Source organism: Pteronotus mesoamericanus, unplaced genomic scaffold, assembly GCF_021234165.1.
Source record: "Pteronotus mesoamericanus isolate MK-2021 breed Mesoamerican mustached bat unplaced genomic scaffold, CSHL_Meso_final contig_94, whole genome shotgun sequence".
Taxonomy (NCBI): Eukaryota; Metazoa; Chordata; class Mammalia; order Chiroptera; family Mormoopidae; genus Pteronotus; species Pteronotus mesoamericanus.
In genome coordinates this window covers 33409313-33434527 of record NW_026555285.1, presented here as the reverse complement: position 1 = coordinate 33434527, position 25215 = coordinate 33409313, and the positions used below count along the sequence as shown (strand labels likewise).

General features: G+C 37.0%; 1 protein-coding gene across 1 annotated transcript in view; it reads right to left on the bottom strand.

Annotated features, from left to right (window-relative positions):
• Positions 1-24687, bottom strand: part of NDFIP2 (Nedd4 family interacting protein 2) — a 61502-nt gene extending 36815 nt beyond the window's left edge. Inside the window, exon 1 of the mRNA XM_054586466.1 lies at positions 24370-24687. Within this exon, the coding sequence (XP_054442441.1) occupies positions 24370-24687 (318 nt within the window). The remainder of the gene's footprint in view (positions 1-24369) is intronic.
• Between the last annotated feature and the right edge of the window lie 528 nt (positions 24688-25215).

Genomic DNA, 25215 nt, shown 5'->3' with positions numbered 1-25215 from the left:
TTTTAATAAAACCAAATGCAATAAAATGAAACCTTTAGTTTCTTGTTTGGTATGTCTCAGAAGCAACAATGGTATGGTGCACACTATATTATATGACAAAAAGTTTTCTCAAAATATTATGTAACATCATTATAATAGTTTTAGTAGATTAATATATATGCAATTTCTGTGAAAAATGACATACCCTGCAATTGTAAACACAAAAAATATATTTAAAGAACTCAAATCAAAAACTGCATGTTTTAAAGAAAATAAAGAGAAAGATAATTAGTGAGGCAATGAAGTTATTTTAAAATAGACCAAGCTTATATTGCTAGACTAGACTGCTTTTCTGAGCTTCAGACCTGTATATCCATTCATTATTTCTTAAAATTAAATATAATCACGAACAAAAACAGGGCTCTGGCCTACATATAATTCTTTGTTTCCCAAACTGCACTGCCTAGCTAACTTCTATTAGCTTGACATTTAGTTCTCAGAAAAGCCTTTCTTACCTCCCAAAATTAGATTAGGATTCTTTGATGTAAGCTTAAAAGCACCCCGTTCTTCAGAGCATGTATCACAATAGTGTTTATTTATATAATCATTCATTTACCATCTCTTTTCCCAGCTAAAATAAAAACTCTACGAAAGTAGGGGTTATGTATGCCTTGTTAAACACTGTGAAAATAAAAGCAAGCTCCAAAGTAGCTGAATTAAGCCTTGGTTAAAATTTAAAGAAAATGCAATATCGGTCACCAATCCCAATAGTATAAAATGGAAAGTCTTGAGAGAGAACAGCCTTGTTAACTCAAGTATTTTGATGTTTCTAGCAGCCAGCTGTTATCACCTTAGTAAGTAAAAGGAGGAGAGCATACACACATCCCAAAGACCTCTAAGGAACAAATAAACCAAACAGATAAAGTAAATATTTTTATATAATCTCTATTTCCAAAAGAATTCAACTTCTAGTTAAATATCTCTTTATATGCTAAAACTGCAATGTGAATTTGCAAGACCCTAAAATTCTCTCAATGAATACAAACTGCTCTATATGGCACACTCATTAGCTGTGTTCATAGTCCTTTAATTAAATGACAATACTTGATTCTTAAATTTTTATAAAACATCAAAGATACTCTAGCTTACTCAGATCTTAACTAAGAAAGATCTACTGTACAATTATGCCTCTTTATCAACAGGTCAATATGATTTTAACAAAGATTGCTGGTCTCATAGTCCTCACAAGAAACAAAGAGAGAAGAAAAAAAAGAAGAGAAAAACAGTTCAGTGCACTGGTTTGGCACCCTGGCATACTTTCATCCAAAGTTGTCTTTAGGGCACTGCTCCCTGCCAGCCTATATTTACCTTCTCAAGGTTCCCTCATAACCTATCAATCCAGCTCACATCAATTTAACATGAGATCATAATGTATGTATGCCATAAATACCTATATTTTTTAACATAGAAAACTGTTCAGACTCACTGTTACCAAACAAATGGACCCGTGGGGGGTGGTTGCTCAGGTGCTATTACCGAAACAATAACCCCTCCTTCCCCGGGGTCCCTCACTTGTGGGTTCTTTGCCTGCTGCCCTTGGAATTATGGCTCTGAATGGCAGAGTTTGGTGAAAAGGAAAAGAACTATTTATTCAAAAGTTATATAGGTTTGATTAATGGCTAAATGTCACTCTTAAATCTCAAAATCCCTTTAAAACACCCACCATTTAAAACACCCACCAACACACACAGTCCTGCCTTCCCCCCTTTTCCCAGTTAGGCCAGTCAGGCCAGTCAGGGGTACCGTCCTCCAGAAGAAAAAGAACAGAAGCCCGGGGCTCAGCTAGGCAGGCCTCTCACAGTTCTCAGCACGGTCCACTGGGTCGCCACGATCTCCCGCTCTTAATCCAAAACTATGTGGCACCTTCTCCTGGCCCACTAGCCAGAGTCCTTTCTCCCCTCTTTCTTCCCACGTGGTCTTCACACTGTTCCCCAGAGTCTGTGTCCCTTTGTCCCTCCTGGAGGCCCCTGTCTCTCCTCCTTCCTCTCCCAGATACATGCTGCATTAAGTCTTTCAAACCTTCCTGATCAGCCTTAGTGATGTGAAAAAATAACCCTCTTTGCATGAGGAATGAAGCTATCCTATTACTAACATGCAAAATGATTCTCAGTGGCCTTGCTCCAAGGCTCCCATCCCCCACGGCAGCCTGCCTTGGGGTGGGGAGAATATATTGTTCTTGGACACCCCAATTTCTGGAACCCATTACAAATACTCTTGTGGGGGCCCCGGCTGTGCCCCATTACATCACCTTTTGTTGTTTTATACCAAAATATGTGTTACATATGACACATTTTAAGTTTACTTTTAAAATAGTGCATTTTTCAAGTCTGGCCACTAACTTAGGTTTTTGTTTCTTTACAAGGCAAGCAACTTGTTCAGATGTATTTATTATTGACTATTCTGTGGTCTTAAGAAATTAGGTTATCTATAGTAAACATGTGATTGTTTCCCTAAAATCCCTTCCCCCTCTCTTTCACTACAGATTCACAGTATAGGAGGTTCAGATGAAGCCATCCCAAGAGGTGCCTCGATGCTACTCGGATCATATTGAGCTAAAGGCAACCAAGACCCTGAAGACTCAAAAGAAACTTCTGCCTGCCCCCTAACCACCTAGAAAAATTTAAACTAGGAGGCTGGCCCACAATAAAAATTATCACCAGGAATGACATTTTAACTGTCAAGATAGCAGGGCAAACTAATTACTGAACATGTGCTCGCCCTACAATTACCTTCTCAGGTGTAAGACCTCATCCCTACCTCAGAATGTCTTATATACCGGGTTGACCAAAAAGTCCACTTAGTTTTTTCCATAAAATAAAAGACACAATTTTCATTTTCACCAATAACTTTATTGATTTGGATATTTTGAGTACGTCGGCCATCTCCTGCATGATGTAACATTAATTTTCTCAATTAACATCTCGATTTGGTCTCTATCAACGTCACTGGTCTACCTGACCGTGGTGCATCATTGTCGAGGGAGGAATCTCCAGCACAAAACTTCGCAAACCACTTCTGACACATTCAATCAGTCACAGAACCTTCTCCATACTGAATAAATCCTTCTTTGCATTTCAGTTGCATTTTTACCTTTCTTTAAATAATAAAGCATAATGTGCCAAAAATGTTGTGTATTTCCTTCCATCTTCAATATTAAAATGGCTACACAAAAATTCACCAATTTTGATGTTTCTTAAAAAGATATGACAGCTGCCACAATACAGTCTAACAAAATTGTTTTGAATGAAGTTAAAGACAACTAAGCACTACTGGAGCCATCTTACAGAAAACGCCAAAAGAACTTTTTGGCCAACGCATCATTAGTTCCACTCACCACCTCTTTGACAGCAGGCTTTTAATCTCTAATACCTAAAATTAAAACATGCAGTTTTAAATTACTACAGTTTCTTACTAATTTTTAAAGCCTTTCCTTAATTGCAGTGAAATCCTAGAGAACCTAACGCCTCTGAGATGGGGGGAGAGACCTTTATCTAGAATTCAGCAGTTCTCTTCTTCCTTGCTGTTAAACTTAAACGAAATCACATTTCACATTTTCATTTTTTAAATAGCATAAATAGGGCAATGGGCGCACAATGCAGTGTGCAGAATGTTTTGCAAACCAATGTCACCCCAATAAATTCAATTTTAAAATTATTAATTTTAAAAAGCATAAATAGCATAATCCTATTCTTATAACCTTATTCCCATCTATAAGCACAAATGAAATGATGTTCAACAATGTTAACATAAATTATTTCTTGTTGATAAGACTTGAGTACCTATATTGCTTCTTTCTTTGTACCTCCAATACTGCCTATAATTTAAAAAATAAGTATATATCATTTTTATAAAAATAAAAAGGTCATTACAAAAACACCCTGTAGCCCAGTAATTCTCATCATAAGACAACCCCAAAGAAACTAACAAGAAAGTTAAAACCGGATTCTTTCATAAAGCTGTTGTCTTGTAACGGAAAACTGGAAACAATCTATTCCAGCAATTTCCAACCATGTTCATGTCATGGCTCAAATAAACTAATTACTAAAATTCTGCGGCACACCAAAAAATGTTTTTTGCCAACCTCACAAAAAATAATTTTTGATTTATTCACACCAGATGGCTGTTGTGTTGTCTGTTGTCATTTTTTTATTTGACATCTAAGGGAAAAGAGGTCAGTGGCCTTAAATAGTCAGGTGCTGCATGTTTTAAAAATTCTCAGGGCACACCAACTGAAAATCCTTGATCTATTCATCCAAAATAGAATAGAACACAGTATCAATATAATAGAATATTATACAGCCATTTAAAATGGTGTTTCAAAAGGATATTTAATGATATAATAAGTGCTCATGATACAGTGTTAAAGAAGTAACAAAGTTGTGTGTGTATAAATCATATTATTACAATTTTAAACACGACAAAAGTTTCAAAAGGAACACAGACAAAAGTGGGTACCACTACAACTTGTTTTTTTGTATGTGTGGGGGGTTATTTGCTTTTTTTTTTTTACTTTTCTATATTGTTCCAAGTTCTCTAGAACAGGGATAAAAGTAAAAAACATTGTTTGTTGTTAATGTAAGGCAGAATGTGATATATTAAAGAGATTTCTATCAATGCTTAAAGGAATAAGTTTCTATAAGTTAGAAAACATTTGTAAAATTTCTCATTGATACTAAAAAAATAAAATACCACAGACTCCACATCCATTCAATAACCTTTTAAAAATGTTATTATCTTTACAAGAAAAGAAAGTCAGGTACATAAACCCAGATATGTTCCTGTCTGTTATTTTCCATCAATCAGTTAACAGTACCAATACATAAATTAATATTAACATGCATCCCTTTTTAGTGTGATGATTTTCTAATGAAAATCATTGTAGAGGTCAAAAGGGTACAAAAGGACTTTTTGTCTCTTTCCCTTCTACCAAGACTTTTATTCATGGTGCCCTTTTGCCTTTAGTTACTGATCACATAATATATTCATCTACATAATCTACAAAGGCATTTTGTTTTCACAGTAATACAACCTACTCCTTAGGGCTCCAACTGTACGGATGGCAAAGTAACATTGTGAGCAACATGCCACTAATGTTCCAAATGGTTTATTCGAAAACCCAGCTGACGGAGGACTCTGTAAACTTTCCACAAACAACTCTTGAGAAAATGCTCCCTAAGCACCCAGCACAATAATAAATGTTGTGTTGGTTTTCTTCCATTGCAGCCCTATGTATAAGTGTAAACAGTGCTTCCTCAATCCAAACTACACTCTAAAAATCAGATACCTTCTCAATACCTAAATGCTATATGGTAGGAAAGTACAAAATAATAGAGACATGTCGCAAGGACATAATAACAGATAGTTGAAAGAGACTTTCCCACCAGTCAAATCTGGAATGACCTGAGCTTCAAAATAGATGATGTAAGATTATAATCAATAGAATAAAATAAAAATCCATGAATTCCTGATATAAATAAAAAAATTGGAGGCAAGGAAAAGTTCTTCCTTATGGAATTCAAAATAATAAATGTAGAACAAATGGCAGAATTAGGAAATCACCATTTGACATCCATCCACCACAGCTATAACTCTATTAGGCAATAATAACCAATGATTTCTAAAATTATCATATTTTCATTTTTAACCCTAACCCGATATGTTTTTATTGATTTTTAGAGAGGGAAGAAGGAGGAGAAACATGTCTCCTCCCTGAGAGAAAAACATCTATGAGAGAGAAACATCCATCAGTTGCCCTCTGTATGTGCCCTGACAGGGATCAAACCCACAGCCTTTTGGGGTACTGGACAAGGCTCCAACCAGTGGGGCCGCCTGGCCAGGGCAAAAGTATAATTTTTTTAAAAGAATACTTGTGGGGTATACTGCAAAGTTACTGACGTGAATCTGTCCAAAACATTAACGTCATAAAAAGTAAAAAAAGATTAAAGAACTGTTCCAAATTAGAAGAAACTAAGATACTGGCCTGACTGGCGTGGCTCAGTGGGCTGGGTGTCGTCCCACAAACCAAAAGGTTTCCGGTTCAATTCCGGTCCGGGCACATGCCTGAGCTGCGGGCCAGGTCCCCAGCTGGGGGAGTGTGAACGGCAACGGACTGATGTTTCTCTGGCACATCAATGAGTCTCTCTCTCTTCCCCTACGCACCCCCCACCCCGACCCTTTCCCCTCTCTTTAAAAATAAAATCTAAAAAAAACCCCAAAAAACAAAAAAAACCAACCTAAGATACTAAGACACACAACAGCTAGGCACAATATCTAATCATGGACCAGATTCTGTTCTTAAAAAGGGCGATGGGGGGGTTGCTTGTTATAAAAGGCGTAAGTAGAGAAAGTGATGAAATGTTTATAGTTTACGGTGTTTCAACATTACTTATTTTGATAACTGCACTGTAGCTTGTAAGAGAATGTCTTTGTTTTTAGAAAATACATACTGAAATATTTAGATGTGAAGGGATAACATGTCTGCCATTTACTGTCAGATGTTTCAGGAAAAAATGTCACTGACTGACTGAATGAAAATGTGGCCCTGGCCAGGTGGCTCAGGGGCTGGAGTGCCATCTTGTGCACCGAAAGGTTGGCAGTTTGATTCCTGATCGGGGCACATACCCAAGTTATGAGTTCGATTCTGGATCTGGGCTCGTGTGGGAGGCAACCAACTGATGTTTCTCTCTCACATCGATGTGCCTATCTGTCTGTCTCTCCTCTACCTTCCTCTCTCTCTAAAGTAACAAAAACATATCCTCAGGTGAGGATAAACATTTTTGTAATATGCTAGTGTGTATGCATGTATATATACATATACACATATATTCATGTGTATAGCGAGAATATCACAAAGCAAATATGATAAAATGTCAACATTTAAGGGAACTAGATGAATGCCATATAGGAATTCTTTGTACTATTTTCCTCACTTTTTTCTAAATCTAAAATTATTTTAAAGTAAAGTTGAAGACAAAGTAAGACATATGAAAAGGGAATAGAAAAATATATTGTATAAAAACAAACAGATTAACTGAAAACTCTAAAGTCCAGCTTCTAACAAGTTCCATTCTATTGCTTAGAAGCCTAACATGATCATTAAAAACCTCTATACCTTCAGTCACTTTACAAATTGATATTTCCACTTTTAACCAAAATGCAGTTTTCCTTGGATGGCACTATAGTCCTCAAAGGCCTCCAAGACAAGGATGTTAATCCTTGCACAAAGTCCCCCTTATGTGGGAACAAGAAGCCAAGGAAGACTTTCTTGAAGTTGCCAATTCTAGATCAAGAGCCTCTCTCAAGTACGCAGTGTCCATATAGCCTGCGAAGCCCTCTTCTCATCCTGATCTTATCAATATTCACAAGAGCGAACAATGCCCAGTGAAGGAGACTTACAAGCCAGCTCTATACCCCCAATATTACCTCCTCAACCTTAAATCCTACCATATATAATACAATATGGATAAACCAACTTACCACCTCCACTATAAGACAGGAAGTAGTAATAATATCCAGAGCTGAGTGGTCCAGTAATTACATCAGTTCTTCCCTGAATTGATCTGGAACTGCTTCTACTAGAAAATATTATATTTCTACATTTTACTTCCCGGTCACAACCTACTGGCTTTTTACCTTTCTCACTCCCTTGCTTCCACTGTCTATTCTTTGGGCCCTCCATTTGCTGACACCTGGTTAGTTTCTAGCCAACGTAGCCTAGACTATAAAATGCAAAATTTCCACGACACTCACCCTCAATTTCCTAGTTCCCATATCCTCCACCACATCTACCCCACTGGGACCCAATGAGGGACAAGTCTGCCTGCCACCTCCTGGTAGAAGGAGGAAAGCACGTCCGCCGCTGTGTAGACTGGTGCCGTACAAATTTAGTTTCTGATCCCAGCGCTGCTGTGGGAACCAGTCATCACCAGGACAGGTGTTTCAGCTCCACCGCTCTCCTGTTCCCCACTTCCAACCATGAAACTCATTTCCTACTTCACAGAGGAAAACAGGTTTTCAAGCAAACATTCCTCCAACTTATCTCCCCCTGCATCTCTAAATTTATCATTATGGCATCCAGCCTAACTTATATTCTTTGCTCCTAAATGCCAGACAACTGTACGGAGAAGATCCTGCCTGCCAAAGGATCATTTTTCCTTTAAATAACATCTCTCCTTTTTCTCCACTAACTTCTTTCTCTCTACCCACATATATACTCTATTCATGCCATACTTAAAAAAGGAAAAAACCTGCCCCCAGCTAAAATTAAAAAAAACTTTTTTTAGTGCTTTTCTAACTATTTCCATCCCTCCCTCTTCCCTTCAGTGACAAACAACCTGGAGGAAAAAAATACGTATCTATCATCATTCTGTGCGTTTTCAATGCTCTTTTTCTCCCTAATCCATTACCACCAGGCGTTCACTCCAACAGCTCTTGCTAAGAACACTGACCTTCTCATTGTTAAGCCCAAAAGCCATTTTTCAGTCCCCACTCCACCAAAAATCGTTAATACATTCAACACAGCTGTGTGTGTTCTAACTGGTTCTTCCTTAGCTTCCAGAGAACTATTCTCTTCTGCTTTTCCTCCTACCTTTGTCTCTTCATTGTTTCTTTTATAGAGGCCCTGATTTTCCTCTGCCTTTTTTGCTGTCTTACCTAAAACTGAATCCAGAGCTGTGAGGACTGCCCCAACATACAGACTGGATAGAAGCTAAATGGTGTATAATTGGTTTCATTCGCAATGGCATAAGGCAACTAAGTCCATGTAATATTGTTGAAGTTACAATTTCAAGCATTCATTTGTCATTTAAAAAATTAGTATGGTGTACTCTCTTGTTTGTTTCACTCTTTTAGATGATCAGGTAATTGTTATACATGACTAGAAAAGAAAATAATCTGATGTCAGAAGATCTAATTTAAGATACTAATCTACTGCCTCCTAGCTGCATAACCTTGACTGGGTCTTTGAGCCTGATCTTTCTGTGATGCATTCATTTTCATTCAGTCAGTCAGTTATCAATCAGTCACTCAACCAACTTTACTAAATGACTAATATATTCTAGTACTACATTCAGTGCAGGAAATAGGTACAAATCCCAACTCACCAAGCCCTAGAACTTTGAGCTTCTAACAACTAGGAGCTCTGAGGCAAAGGCTGCAACATGGGGAATAAAGGGAAATAAAAGTTTACATACTCTATTGTAGGTAAACCAGGGAGTCAAGGAGGACCGGGCCTGAAATACCACCTTACTTCAGAGAAAGTTTTGTTCTTCCCTCAGCAAACACAGAGAAGCTAAGAACAGAATCCTCAAGCAAAACTAAATACAGTAGTATCAATTACTAAGACAGGCTGTTGTTGATGATTCATCCAGGAAGCATAGCAAGTGCCAAGATGCCACTGCAGGCAACAGTTAAAGGGCTCATCCATCAAAGTGTTATACGCCAAAACAACCCTCAAAAGTTGGCTGATAAATGTGTACCATAAGCTGAATAATTTCATAATATCAGAAGCCAAATACACACACATACATTCTCTCTTTGTTTTGCTCTCGAAAAGTTAGCAATCACGTGTACATATATATTTAGTCCTATATAAATAATACTTATATATTTCTTTATTCCTATTTAAATGATTCTTATTCTTACACTATAATGACCACTATAATGCCACATTTCTAAAGGCACTAGTCAAACAAAAACAATGGTATGCCAAGGTTTTCTATAAAATTTGACAGGACTAGCAATTTCCAGTAAAAATTTACACATGTGAATTCCATTACTGCATTGATTTTCACTAGAAGTAAAGATGCACAAGACAAAAATATATTATAACTTGTGCCTTTGAAGAAACCACAGCAAAAACAGTATTCAGAGAGAAGCTCATACTCAAATTCCAATTTCTTTGGTATACAAATTCCAACTGCCAGCACACATAATAAAACAAATTTAGCCCTGGCTGGTATGGCTCAGTGGACTGCATGCCAGCCTGCAAACCGAAAGGTCACGGGTTCAATTCCCAGTCCAGGCACATGCTTGGGTTGCGAGCCAGGTCCCCAGTTGGGGGAGTCCAGGAGGCAACCAATCAATGTTTCTCTCCCTTTGCCCTTCCCTTCCCCTCTAAAAATAAATAAAATAAAATAAACAAATTTACCAAGTAGTTTTGGAGAAGGAAAAAAAACCTGGTAATCCAAATTTTTAACTTTACATTTTTAGAGCCAACTTTGCTTTAAAGAGAAACTTTAGTTAGCATACTTAAAACAGTGAAAACGATGTGAAGGTATTTCATTATACATTACTTTTGCTTTTAACAAGGTCCTTATGTACAGATAAATGAAAAAAAATACTGGCACAAATATTTCTGAGGCTGCTCAATCCCTAACATTAGACTAAGAATAAGCAGCCTACTGGTTCAGTACACAGGCATTGGAATAAGCTTTTCTAACTTCAGACCTGGGTTCCAGCACTTACTCTGCAACCTGCCTGGGCCTCATTTTTATCAACTACAAAGGAGGGTTTATTTTCTCATATAGTTTGTGTAAAGAGTAGAAATATTAACACCTGTACATACTCAGAATGCCTGATATGGTAAAAACCCAATAAATGTTAGGTTTGGTTTGGTTTTTTTTAAAAAGCACTTTACATGTATCATCTACTTTAGTCCCTATAATAATAACCCTCTGAGGTGAGTGGGATGGAAAAAACATTAAATAACTGAATTGACACACCTAGTTAGGGGCAAAGAAACATTCAAATCAGATTTTACGGTCTCTAAATTCAGGCTCGCTCTTTTCTTTTTCTTTTTTTTAATTTTGAGAGTTCATTTATTAAAGCCAGGGACAGTGAGACAAGGGCGGGCTCAGGAAAGCAGCAAAAGGAGACGGCGCAGGCAGGGCTGCTTTGGCTCCCCAGCACTGTGACGGGGAAGAACGAGCTGAGGCGGGGCTGTTTTTAGCTCACTGAGAAGTCAGAGAAGGGGAGACAGGTTCAGGGGGTTAGCCTAGGATGAGCTGCCGCTGCCCACTGCTCCCCTGGTTTCAAGTCTCGTGGGGACCCTTACAGTTTAGGAGATGCACGCCTGTGGGGAAAGCAGAGAGGAAAGGAAAGGGCACGGGTGAGCTCGCTAAATTCAGGCTCTTTCTATTTCAAGATGCCTCCAATAAAAATTTACATGTAGTAATCTACCGTGCCACAAGATTACCCTTATGATTACTTCCGATGCTGTAAGTACACTACACACACATATTTGAATCTACCCACCTACTTCTCTTCAATGCTACTGCTCTAATCTAAGCCACCATTATCCCTTACCTAAACTCCTGCCACTGCTTCCTAACTAAACTGTAGACACTGACATTTGGGAAGCCCTCAAAAAAAAGGCTGGCTTACCAAGAAATAACATAACACCGAAGCCCACCAATCCATAAGTCAAAAAAAGCACTGAAGCACGATTCATAGTACATAAAGAGGCAGAGAAGAAACACCCAAATTTAAAAAATGAAAATAAAAACACCTCCAACAGCAAAGAAAAACAAAACAAAAATATTAGGAGGAAAGTTAATGCAGGGAGTAGAAAAACAAAAATCTCAAGGCTACAGTTGGCTCAAGTTCCAGGAGGACAGCGTAGACCCCTATAGTCCAACCCTTCCACTGACAGCAACTACATACTTGAAACAAAATACAAAAAACAACACTCTGATGCATTCTGAACTTTTTGAGAAAAATAGGAATGTAGAGGGACGTTATAACTAGGAGAACAGCAGCTTGCATGGATGAGAGTTTCCCCTTTTTTTCTTTTTTCATTTTTCAGCTCTGCTTCTTCAGGTAGAACCGTAACTGGGGGGACAGACGGCAGCTTAGGTTGCTCAAACCCCAGTAAAAAGCCCTGCTATTTCAGCCAGAGGAAGCCTGGAGTGGAGCCTGGGCAGGGCAGAAAGTAAAGGGCAATCACTAATCCTTGGCGATGCATGTGTAGGACTTCCCAAAACAGATTAGCAAAGACCCAAGAAATTGAGCTTAGATTTGAACCACTGAACAGTATGTGAGATAGTGCTTAGAACCCAAAGCTGAGCTGACTGCCTCTAAAACAAAACGTCTACATTTTCCAGAGGATCATAGCACAACACTCAGAAGATCCAGGATAAAATCCAAAATTCCTAGAAATACAAAATACTAGGAAATATAAATCATTCTCCAGGGAAAAGGCAATCAAGAGATGCTAATTGTAAGTGACTCAGATTATAGTTACCATACAAGAATTTTAAAGAAGCTGTTATTGCTATTACAGGAAGTAAAGCAAAATTACCTTGTCATTAATGTAATGACAGGGAAGCAGAGAAATAGGAAACCAAAAAAAAAAAAAAAAAAACAGTTTGTAACTAAAAAAAAATATGTGCCATAAAAAAATCCAATGGATGGGATCCATAGCACAATGAAGATGACAGAGAAAAAAGCCAATGAATAACTTAACCATTCGAAAGAACAGAAAAGGGTTGAAAATTAAATAAGTAAACAAAGAGCTACATGCACTAAAAAAAACCTACCATGTAATCTGAGGCTCAAAGGAAACAAAAAAGGTGACTAAAGCAGGAAAAACGTTGAAGAAATAATGTCCATAATTCTTCAAAGGAGTAAAGGAAACAAATTTATAAATTCAACCTCAGTGAAGCTAAAACAGAACAAATTCAAAGAAAAACACGTAGGCAAGACAAAATAAAATTTCTAATAATCATCATTAAAAAAATTATTGAAAGAAGCCTCAGAAAAGCAATATATTTAATACAGAGAAACAATGATTCAAGTAACTACACCTTTCTCAGCAGAAACCATGGTTTTTAGAAAATGGAACAATATCTTAAAAGGCTGAGCGAATAAGCCAAAAATTCTACATTCAAAATATATATCTATATATGGGAGGAATAAAAGCAAAATAAAGACATTTCAGATAAAACGTAAGAGAATTAACAGTTGATCTGCACTTTAAGAAATGGTAAAGGAAGTTCTTACGGCTGAAAATATTTAATAAAGTGAAACGTTTCTTCAGGAATGAAGACTGCAGAGGGAGTGATAAATGTTTATGTATATAAAAAAATGTTTCTTAAGTATTTTAAAGTGTGTTAATATTTAAAACAAAAATTGTAACATTGTTGCAGTTTTTAATGAATGTATACATATGACAACTAAAGAGCAAGGTTGGCAGAGGGTAGAGGGTACAGATACCTAAACAATTACAAAGTTCTATATTTTATATGAAGTGATGACATTAATATTAAATATACAATCCTAACTTTTCATTATTTATTGTAATCTTGGCAAGCAAAAAATAATGTAGAGAGGAATAGCTGAAACAGCAATGGAAATAGTGTAAGGGGAAATGAAAAACAAATTTTAAATCAAATGATCCAAAAGACCACAGAAAAGAGTAAAAAGAGGAAAAGAAACCCAGGAAATAATACAATGGCAGAAACCAACCATATCAATAATTACATTAAATACAAACATTCCAATTAAAAGGCAGGGAGGGATATCAGAGTGGAAAAAAAAAAGCAAATCCAACTATATGCTACCCAGAAAAACATACTTAAAGGATTCGTACAGGTTGTAAGGAATAAGTAGACAGAAACAGATATGCCATGCAAAAAATAAGGCTGGAACGGGTATTTTGATATTGAATAAATAGACCTGAAGACAAAAAGCATTACCAGAGATGAAGAGGGCGCATTTTATAAAGAGTGCTTCAAAATTTAGGAAGCAAGTAACTGAGATATGTAAAGGGAGATAACGCTACAATCATAGCAGATTTTAACACCCCGTTACTCAGCAACTAATAGACTAACACAAAAACAAGGATCAGTAAAGACAAAGGTAAGAACAATACTATGAATCAACTTGATCTGACATGTATGGAATACTATATCCAGCAACGATACAGAATACATAAATTTTAAAATGCACATAGTACATCACCAAGATAAATATAATGGACCATAAAACAAGTCTAAGTAAATTTAAAAGGAATGAGATTACAGTGACTGTATTCTCCTACTTAAAAAGATTATCTTTAAAAAATCCCAAATAAATGGAAATTTAACACATTTCTAAACAATGTATGGTTCAAAGAAGAAATCATAAAATTAGAAAACATCTGTACTGAATTTAAAAAATGCAACATATCAAACTTTGCAGGACATAACAAAAACGCTGTTACATGAATGCTTATATTAGGGAAAAATGGTTTTATTAGGGAGAAAAAGTCTAAAATCAATGACTAAGTTTCCACCATTAGAAGCTAGAAAATAAAAATTAAACCACAAAAAAAGGAAATAGTAAATAAATGAGGTAAAAGCAGAAATCAGTAAAATAGAATACAGAGACAATTAGCAAAACAAAAAGCTGGTTCTTTGAAAAGATAAACAAAACTGACAAAAATTACCACTATCCCTAAATGAAAAAGGGGTCACCACCAGACATAAAAACACTAAAATGGTAAGAGATTATGAACTTGATGCCAACAAATTCAATACTATTTTATTTTATTTTTTTATTTTATTTTTCAACCCCCAGACATCTTTTCTTAAGAAACCTATTGAAAACAAGTCCCACTAATAGTAGGGTGTGAACCAAAAGCAGAGAAAGACTGAGACTTCAAGAAATAGAGGCTCCACAAAGTAAAGTGATGAAGGCAAGCACATCGGGCCTACAGAGCAAACAGTACAGAGGGAAAAGGTGAGGATGGAGGGCTCTACAAAGACTGTCTTCAAAGAACAAAATAAAGTCACTCATAATTATCTGATGCATTTGACCATGCAAAAAATATAGGTGAAGAGTAAATTTTGAAAAATCACCAGAGGATATGCAAAGAATTAACAACAGATACACAGAAAAATAAAGACTTAAAACTAGGCAACTCCGTGAAAAAATTTAAAGTTATACAAAATACACTACCTGACTCAGTTGTGAATGGTATTTTTATAGTCAGAAAATGTAAATACTAATTTATTTAACTAAAAATTAGATGCTTTCCATACATTCAATCCTCACAATAATGCTATGAGGTAGGTATCTACCCTGTCCTTACTTTACAGGTGAGGAAGACACGGCGCAGAGAGGCTAAGTAACCGGCCCAAGGTTATAGCGCTCCTAAGTAAGGAGCCAAGATTTGAACCCAACAGGTGTGACTATGAAGATCATGATGTGACAAGGGAAAGCAGGACATGTAAAAAAAGAAAAGTAAAATAAATAAATCAACAAGTAGCTGAAGATACTTATACACGTATATTAAAAATGCAGAGTTAAGCCCTAGCTGGGTGGCTCAACTGGTTGAGGCGTCATCCCGTGCACCAAAAGGTTTCCAGTTCAAACCCCAGTCAGGACACATACCTAAACTGCACATTCAATCCTGGGTCAGGACATGTACAGGAGGCAACCAATCGATGTTTTTCTCTTTCCCTTCCTCTCTCTAAAAGTCAATAAATATATCCCCTGATGAGGATATTTTTTTTTTTAAATACTGAATTAAAGCAGTTAAAAAGAGTTAAAGATTGTTTTCTTTTGAGGAGAAAGACTTGAAGGACAATAGGGATGGAAAAGAAAACTGCTCTTTCTCATTACCTGTCTTTTGGTACTCTCACTTTTGAAACTCTATCTGCAGTATTTTGATTTTAAAAAAATATATTTATATGCTGGTGAAAGAAAACTTATCGAAAAGCTGAATTCAGCCCACTGATTGATGATGGGTTGTGGGTACTGGGGCATCAGCTGGGTCCCCCTTCTGGCCAGGCGACTATCGGACTCACACTATACCATCCATGCTCTCCAGGTCTGGCTTCATCATAAATAAAAGGATATTCCCTATAATGAAAGCACTGTTTCCCAGGATCTTTGACTTTAACTCAACTGATAGTTTTACAAGTAACAAAATAAAATTTGCCCTTTAAGCTTTGCTGCATAACCTTAAACAGATTCTCCTTTGGACAATCTGCTATAAAATTAGAAGGCTAAAAAATGATCACTAACTACACTTCCACAACATCTGGAAACAGTTTTTCCTTCTTTCCATAGGTAAACCAAATAACCTAACCACGGGTAAATATCTTGCAACAGTGAGCGACCAATCAGATGGGGAATTATGTAATACCAGAATTCATGTAAGCAGATTCCTTGGCACTACTCTAAAAGCAAAATGCATGCCTTAATTATGGATATCAAGAATATCAACATTGTATAAGTTATCCAAGACATAGCTACTTTTATATTATATAATTCTAGAAAACTGTTCACTTTATAAACATTATATACCAGTAACCTCATGCATACTCTTGAAATCATTCAGAAAAAAGCATTCATTTATTTCTTCAATAAGTACTGTTTACTATGCACTTATAGTGGGACCAAAACTATACTATATACTGTCATAAACAAGACAGAACTAAACCCTACTTCCCACAGAGTTTACAAAATATGTACCATGGAATAAGGACTATGCTATGTTAGAGCGCACAGTGTTAAAAGAACCCAGAACTTGGCACTAAAGGTGGGAAATGGAGGCAGGGAGGCAGAAGGTGAGGAAAGGTTTGCCCAAGAAAAGAACATCTAAACAGACCTGAATAAAGAATAGGTATTAGTCCTGGAGGAGGGAAGGAGAGAAGAGAAAATGGGAAGAATATGTTCAAAATACAGAAGGCAAGAGAGACCACGGTTTGAAGTGGTGGATAACAAGGGTGGGGCAAAGGAACAACCAGTGTTATAGTTCAAATATTTATAGCTCATGGGCAGTGCAGTAACAAATCAAGCAAGGGATGAGGTAAACAGAGACTCATGTTGTTCTCTAAGTTATAAACAAAAACTTAAAAGGATCTCAAGGTTATTTCAAGACCCTTCCCTTTTTGAGGAAATCACACAAAAAAAGTCATGCTGATATAAATGAAAGCTCCACCCAAGTGAGAATTAATGTTCTATAAAAACTGCCACTATTGGATTTCTTCAGTCCCAGAGCTAACAGGCGACAAGTCCTTAGAGCCTCAAAGTTAGTAATGAGGTACAAACCCTTCAAAGCCTCTGCCAAACAGCACAATTTCTTTACATAATGTAATGGGTAATTCTGGAGAAACACCATAGACGATCTAAACCACAGCATACTCCTAAACTTTTAAAATATTAAATTGTAGGAGGGCAAAGGGGGAAAAACTGAGACAACCAAAATAGAATAAACACAATTTAAAAAGAAAAAAAATTAAATCGTTCATGTTCAAACAGATCTTAAAAGCAAGCAAGTCAAAATCTTGAAATAGTCTGAGAGCAAATCTTAGACTACTGCAGTATTTCCCAACTTGCACTTGGCATGTCTTTAACATTTACCACACCTTAATTCCACTTAAGTGATCAAACTTTTGGAGAAACCATAACAACATGGCATGAAGACACAGACATAGAACGATTTACAACCACATGGTTGGTAGACTAGTCTCAATTACAATGATCTTGTCAGTAAATTTACACTTAATAAATGTAAGCAGGATGTATTCCATAGTTATTTAAACTTAAGAGTAAATGTGCTAGTGTGTACAAAGCACTTAGCAGAGTTCTCAGCGCATTCATGACATAATGCGAAATCATTATTGTTCCATTACTACTACGCTAGTATTGAGAAAATGTATTATTTATTCCATCAAACAGCTTCATTTTCTTTAAACCACCTATCATTATCTGAAATTATGCTTACTCATTTATCTGCCTCTCCTCAACCAAAGTATTAGCCACGAGACAAGAACTGAACTGTCTTGTTTGCCAGCACCTAAAAGAGAATTTGGAAGATGAAGATACTGCATAAATTACTATATATTAAGTAAATACATGAGTTATAGGACCTTTGTCCCATAGTTAATGATATCTTAAAAATTTCTCCCATATGTTATCTTAAGCATAAATCTGACAAGAGGGTACTTAAAACATAAACTAAGCACATAAACTGTCTATAATGTGGTATTTTCATGATATAATGCCAATGCATTTACTTGTTACTGCACAAACATCACATCATTACTAGATCGTGTACTGTTCAAATATGCCTAAGCACTGGCTTACGTTTGACTGAGCATCATTCAGGTATGCCAGTGTAGTTTACTCATTTGTATAATTTTTTAAAATGAGCTGCACTCAATCAATCAAATCAATGACATCTTTACAATTAATATCACTAGATGCATAGAAATAGCCAAAGAACATTAATCTGGGATCCATTCAGAAACAAAATACCCTGGCAACACAAATTGACAAAATACTAGTATTCAAATTGTGAAAACTTAGTATAAAACACATCTGAATTTCCTCAATTATCGTTTTTAAAAGTTTAAAAAGTATTTTAAAGATGAAGTAAAAATCAGACATTCACAGAACCCTGAAGCACCTGTGAGAAATAGCACCAGTTTAGAAGGACAAAGACACACAAAAACATAGTTAAATATAACGAGTTCTCTAACATAGGGAGTATCAATTTTTCTTCTGCCTTAATGTAGATGACAAATCCAAGAAACTAGCCATGCCTCCCTCTTCCAATTAGTTTCATAGAAGTTTTTACATTAAAGAACAGGATTTTATGAGGCAAACAAACCAGAAGGGTGTGGTATAGAACCTTAGATGAGAAGTAAACCATAAAAAAGTAAACAGGAAAGAGAAAATACATGATGGTTGAAGAACAAATAATAAGTAGGTCCTGGACTCCATCAGTCAGTGCATAAAAATCAAGGGGGTGGGGTGGTAGGAATTGCTACTGTATGGCACTGTAAATTAGAGGAAGGTCAATGAAAGGAATGTGTATGTTTAGAACAGAAATTTATACCTCAAAATTCCAATAAGCCCACATGAACGGCTAAAATTAAAAAGACTGGCTATACCAAAATTTTGGAAAGGTGGTGGAGCAACCAAAACTTTCATTCACTGGTAGAAGTGCAAAATGATACAACTACTTTGAGGAAAAGTCTAGTGGTTTCTTATAAAATTAAATAAATGTAATTTTATTTATTAAATAATAAATTTAATTAATTTATTATTAAATTAATAATTATTGGTGGGTAGGAGTTGGCGGGGGGGGGGGCCATGAGGAAACTTCCTAGGGTGACAGGAATATTCTATACGGGCAGTCAGTAAACGTTTTCTGTAAGGAGCGTAACAGCAAATATTGATTCAGACTTTACGGACTCTGCCTCAAATACTCATTTTTGCCGTGTAAATGAATAGGCATGACTGTGTTACAGCAAAAATTTATTTACAAAACAAAAGTTGTAACTCAGTACGCTGATTCCTTCTCTATATTTTGAAAAGTCATGTGGGTTACACAGGTGTATGCATTTATCAAAACTCACCCAATAGACATGTAAGACTTATGTAAGACATGTAAGGCATTTCACTATACATCAGCTTCACCCCAAAGAGAAAACCATAAAGAAATATTAAGCTCTAGGTTAACAATAAGCATGAGGTTTATAATGATGTACATGTATATCTGCAACTTACTTTGAAAGCATCAAAAAATAAGAATAGATATACAGTAATACAAATACAGAACTGTTAATAACTGTAGACCTTACTTGGTAACTGTACAATTCTTTTGACTTTTCTATATATTTGAAAGATGTAATATTAAATGTAGAGGAAGGAAGAAGTCAGTAAGATTTCACTAATATGACTCATGCAGTGCACATGAAAGATACACTGGAAGATGGTCAGATGAAGGAAGAAAGTAGTAAATAGGTTAGCACAATAGTCCATGCCACAGAGAGTATCAACATTTAAGAAGCACAAAATAAGTTCACCGAAAAAGAAAAGTCAAAGAAGAGTAAAAATTTCTTCATATCAGGAATAAGAAAGGATCTTCAAGGAAAAAGCTTAAAGTGTCACTGTAACAAAAAAAGAAGCAACACAAGAACTGAAAAATATCTATTACATTAGGCAATGGGCAATCTTGATGATGTAAAAGGGGTGTGGTAAGAATATAAACCAGATAAAGAATATTGATAAGTTCAAAGGAGACAAACAAGTGAAGATCAAAAAAACTGAGTGGTGCCAAGCAAAGAAGGTAATCACTAGAGAACATACAGTAAAAGACTACAAAACTTCTTTAAAAGGGAAAACAAAAGTAAATTACTACACTTAAAATCAACAGTATCTCTTCTAGAACATGTTCTATTGGGCAAGGCAGTCCACCATGGGCCTGAGTGTCCCTGCCCATTCTTGTGGAGTGTGACAGTCTTCAAAGCTTATCTATTTCCTGATACTGAGTGAATTCTTGTAGTAAGTCACATAGGCAACAAAGAAGGTCAAGGTTATCACACTATGTTAACTGCCTTCCCAGGGAAAGGTAAACTAGCTTGTTTGTTGTTTGCTACATTGTTTTCTGCCTGCCAACAAGTGCCTGGCCCTTGCTCCAGTGTTCCTCTGCCGCAGCCCCCTCGGGCATCCATCCAGACCCATTACCCTCATGGGTCCTGAGTGCAAGGAAAACCTACACAAACATGCTGATGAGCATGCAGCTTGCTACGCTGTGAGTAATAATCATGTCATTCGTCTCTGACCTGGGGAGTCTCCTGTGTTCTGCCAGCAATCATGAAACATTAACATACTAATTTATTAGCTTGTTAATATGGTAAAATAAAATCTTAAAGACTTTTCTCAGCTCTTGATATAAACAAAGAACTAGTTGATATCCAGGTTGCTAAATAAAACAAGACACAAAGGTAATCAATCATCAGCAAAAACTGAAATATTTTTAATATTTTATAGTTTACATTATTCATATTTATTTTTGATGTATCAGTCTCTATATCTCTTTTACATATATTACATCTTTTACATATATTGCATTATATAGTTCTCATAATAATCCTAATGAAGTAGGTACTACTATGAGAAAGCTGAGGCTTTAAGACTTTAACTAAGCCATATTGTAAACAGCATATCCTAAATATAACCCCAGATGACTTTAACACATTTTTTAACCATTAATAGTCAATGTCCTTCCCAGCTGACGAATCAAGGGTAACTCTAATTCTCCAAATAAAAAAGCAAATTTGATCCCTGGTCAGGACACATAAAAGAATCAACCAATGAATACATCAATAAGTGGAACAACAAACTGATGTTTGTCCCTTTTTCTCTCTCTCTAAATCATTTATTTTTTCAAAAGTAAAAAGTATCTAGATCCTCATAGTGTGAATACTTTATTATGTTCATAGAAAACTAACATTTGGAAATGTTAACCTAATTTTAAAATTTTCTTTAAAAATCTGTGGCCAAGGTGTAGGGAGAGCTGGGTTAAACAAATCCAAACCATCACTTTCATAATTCCTCATGGTTTTGATACGCAAATGTATGTTTTATTATATTAACACATGTTACAAATCTTCTAAGACTTTTATCGTCATTCTGGAATACAGTTTGGGAAACTACTGTTAAAATATACAGTGCCAATTTAACTTTTACATAGAATAATACCTTTGAAATCTTAGCAGTCAGCTTGTTACAGGCACATAATCCTTTAAAATACAGAACATCAAAGTTAGAATGTGGCCTAACAGCTTCAGGCCATGTCAACCACTTCATAGTTTGGCAACATTGCTCATTTCCTACCAAACAAAACTGAATTTCCCATAACACAATGACACTACCTATCATACCCAGCTTTTTCTGAAATTAGGTAACAATCAAGGCTTTTTGTAGTTATCCACTGCTTTACTTAACAAAATTCAGGCCCACTTAACATTGGAAGGGAAGAGACCACAGAAAAGGCCATTTTCCACAAAAAAAACCTGTGCACTCGTTAATGGCAGTGAGTCATTCTGATGGACCCAGGCATCATAAATAACCTTCCAATATGGAAAGCTAAATTTAAACTCTCTCAATATGTGATAAATTGACATTGCATACCATTTCACCCCTAAGCACGCTTGCCTGTCTCCAATTTTACAACTGAAATTCATAAATTCATTATTGCTCAAGGTTATTAATCCTTCCAGAGTTTCTCTTCCTTTTTTTTTTTTTTTTTTAACAGAGCTAAAGGAAGCCACACAAACTGTGTTCACCATGTAAGCCACAGTTGCAGATTGGTCCCTGGATAAAAGAGTCTACTGGAAACCAATTCAGCTGCTTTTCTGGCATATACATAGAGTTATTGATTAGGCCATTTCAACAATACCAGATGAAATTACTATGTAACAACAAAAATTAAAATCCAAATTTAAACTATGCTAAGATTCTCAAACACGTTGCCTTACAAAGAAAACAAACTGATGTCCTGCCTACTTAAAGTGAGTAGAATCTTCAGAAGAACTGATTCTGCCCTCTGCCCTGAAGGAATGCCTCCACCCAGTCATGCTAGGACACACCAGTATGAAAAAAATTTAAAAAAATGATACTCTCCACTTATTCTGAATGAGTTTTAGAGGTGGGGGGGAACCCCTTAAAACTGAATAAGCAAATTTCAATACTTTGGTATTAGAAACTTTTAAAAACTAATAATTAAGTCTTAACTAGTCATAAGCACTGGAAGCAAATGTGAAAATATAACATTATTTGAAGGCACAGTTACATTGGTTAAAAAAATATTTTGAGTACTGACTTCCGTAGGAGAACACAGTTAATTCTGATAAGCAAAACACCCAAAGAGAAAGAATTCAAATCATTTAATGCCATTAAGGAAAACAAATAGGAACAGGAAAGAAAAGAGATTACAAAAAGGAACAATTCCCACTGGTATGAATATTCAATATTTACTTAATGCATTTTTTTTTGTTAATGTCTGCAAAAATAAGAATGCCTTTAAAAAAAATGCCTTTAAAAAAAATAAAACCACCAAACCCATATACACTGACAACTTGAAAAATGCCTTACATTTTGGCGGTAATATTTTCTAAACTGTCCTGAAAAAAAAAAACAACTGATAAATTTCCAAAGCATTCAGAATATGGCTCATTTGGAAGTTTTACAGGATGTAAACCAGGTGAAATGGAAGCACCAGGAGCTTTTATCGTAGAAAAATGCAAACTTACACTGGGATTTCATCTTTGAGTAGTGTTCATTTTCGTCAAAATGCACTTATTAACTGAAATTCTTAGTTCACAAATAAGTTTCACATGTGCAAATAGATTTGAAAGATGAACTCTCCACTAACATGTATGCATTTGTAAAATGTCACAAACAGTACTATTAATTACCTCATCAATTGGAACAAAATAGTCAACTACTGCTGAGTCCACCTTTTAAATGGGGGTTCCAATGATACCACTAGAATAATAGAGGGAAAAATAGAAGATCCAGCACAAATAATGCCCCTTTTTTACTACAAAATCTCTTATCACAAAATCATAAGCATGTAATTCTGTAACATAACAATATCACACTCAAGCACACTATATGATGTTTTTGGTGAAATGTTCAAATTAAAACTATAAATTATTACACCCATATTATTACCCGACCAACCACACTCAAGCAGGCCTTATTTCTGCCAGACCCTGTATATTAGAAAATGTGACACTGAAGATACGAGGAACACTTTTCCCTCATTACAGCATACAAAGGTTTATGTGGTTAAACTGGAAAACTTTGTACTTAATGAAAAATTATTTTTCTAACAAGATTAGCATTTTTCTAGTAAAACGCCCTGTTTCCCCACATAGGGGGAAAAAGTGAGGATAGAAAAAAAGAACAGTCACTTTCAACATGTACTAACAAAATGGAAAAGGACAAAATGACAAGGTTAACTAGAGCTGAGAGACCAAATCAGCACCACTACTCTCTACAGTTGCAATCTTTAAATCCCCGCGGGTTTGTTTTGTTTTGTTTTGCTTTTTTGGCCAAGTCCACAACTGACCCTACGTAATGCTTACATCTCATTCCCCTCCCCCCACTCCATTTATGATGGCGATCACCTTCCCAGCAGGTATGTGAACTCCCTACCATTTCCAGCAGACAATCCAGTGGTATATATCAGAAGTGTCTGAGTCAGGGAATGAGGAAATGATCGAGAAAGTAAGAAATAAAACAGACATAAGTTTTAATGACGGGGATATTGTACAGATGGGTACAGGGTGTGGATGGGGGGTGGGGAGCTAGGAGATAGATCGGGAGGGAAGAATCTCAAAGAAGTGCAGAGACAGGCTCCACAGGAGACGTAAAGAACGCAGGTCTGGCCAGAAGACCCACCAAAAAAAAAAAGAGAGAAAAGAAAAGCCAGCACGTCCCCCCCGGGAATAATCCGAAAAAAGGGACTCTCGGGGGCACGGCCGAAGACAATCCTGGAGCCCCCAGGGGCTCAGGGGGCCGGGGCGAGGGCCGAGAACTCACCACCTGGTAGCGGCCAGTCCCCGGCTGATGATAATCCATCCTGCCCGGGTCGGGATCCGGCTTCCGAGCCGGCGAGTCCCCCAGGTGCTCAGCCCCCTCCGTCACCCCTGTCGACGACGACGTCGCCGCAGGGTCCCTTCCGCCCCTGTTTCTGCCTCCGCGGTCACCGGGACAGGCCGCTTCACTTCCTGTCGCTCCCGCGGCATCCGCGGAGACCTCCGCGTCAGCAGCGGGTCGGTGAAGCTCCGGGGCGCCGCGCGCGCTACTGAGCATGCTCGGGATGGTCGCGCATGCCTGCTGGGTCCTCCGGCGTCCCATCCGCGGCGCGAGTGGAGGGGGCGTTGGTCGGGTGGGAGGAGATGGAAAAGTAAGGCAAGTCACCGGGAGCTGTGTAGGTTGTCCGCCCGCGGAGAGTGGGCGGTGGCAAAAGGCGAGGGTGGGGCGGGGAGGCGGAGATCGCCGTCCTTGATTGGTCTTTCCTGTTGTGCGGTTTTCGCGCAGGCACGGGCTGGTGCACAGGCACACCAGGCAGAAACAGAAGTGGAGGGAGGGAACGCATTCCAAGAACACCTGGGGACCTGCCACCCATTAACCAGCATTTCCTCTTATTACTCACCAGGCCTAGGACGATACAGGAAGATCCATCTCCAGGACATTTCTAAAACACTTATCATCAGTGAGATTAGAGGTATCCTTAAAATATTTTGTTGTTGTTTTCCTCTTGGTACTAAGAGATTTAAGAATCCATAATCCAAGGACTCTTCAGCCATACTCATACATCTCACCACTCATACATCTTTTCTAGAGGAAAGAGGCCTTTAGAGCCCTAGGTTACTGAGAGAATAC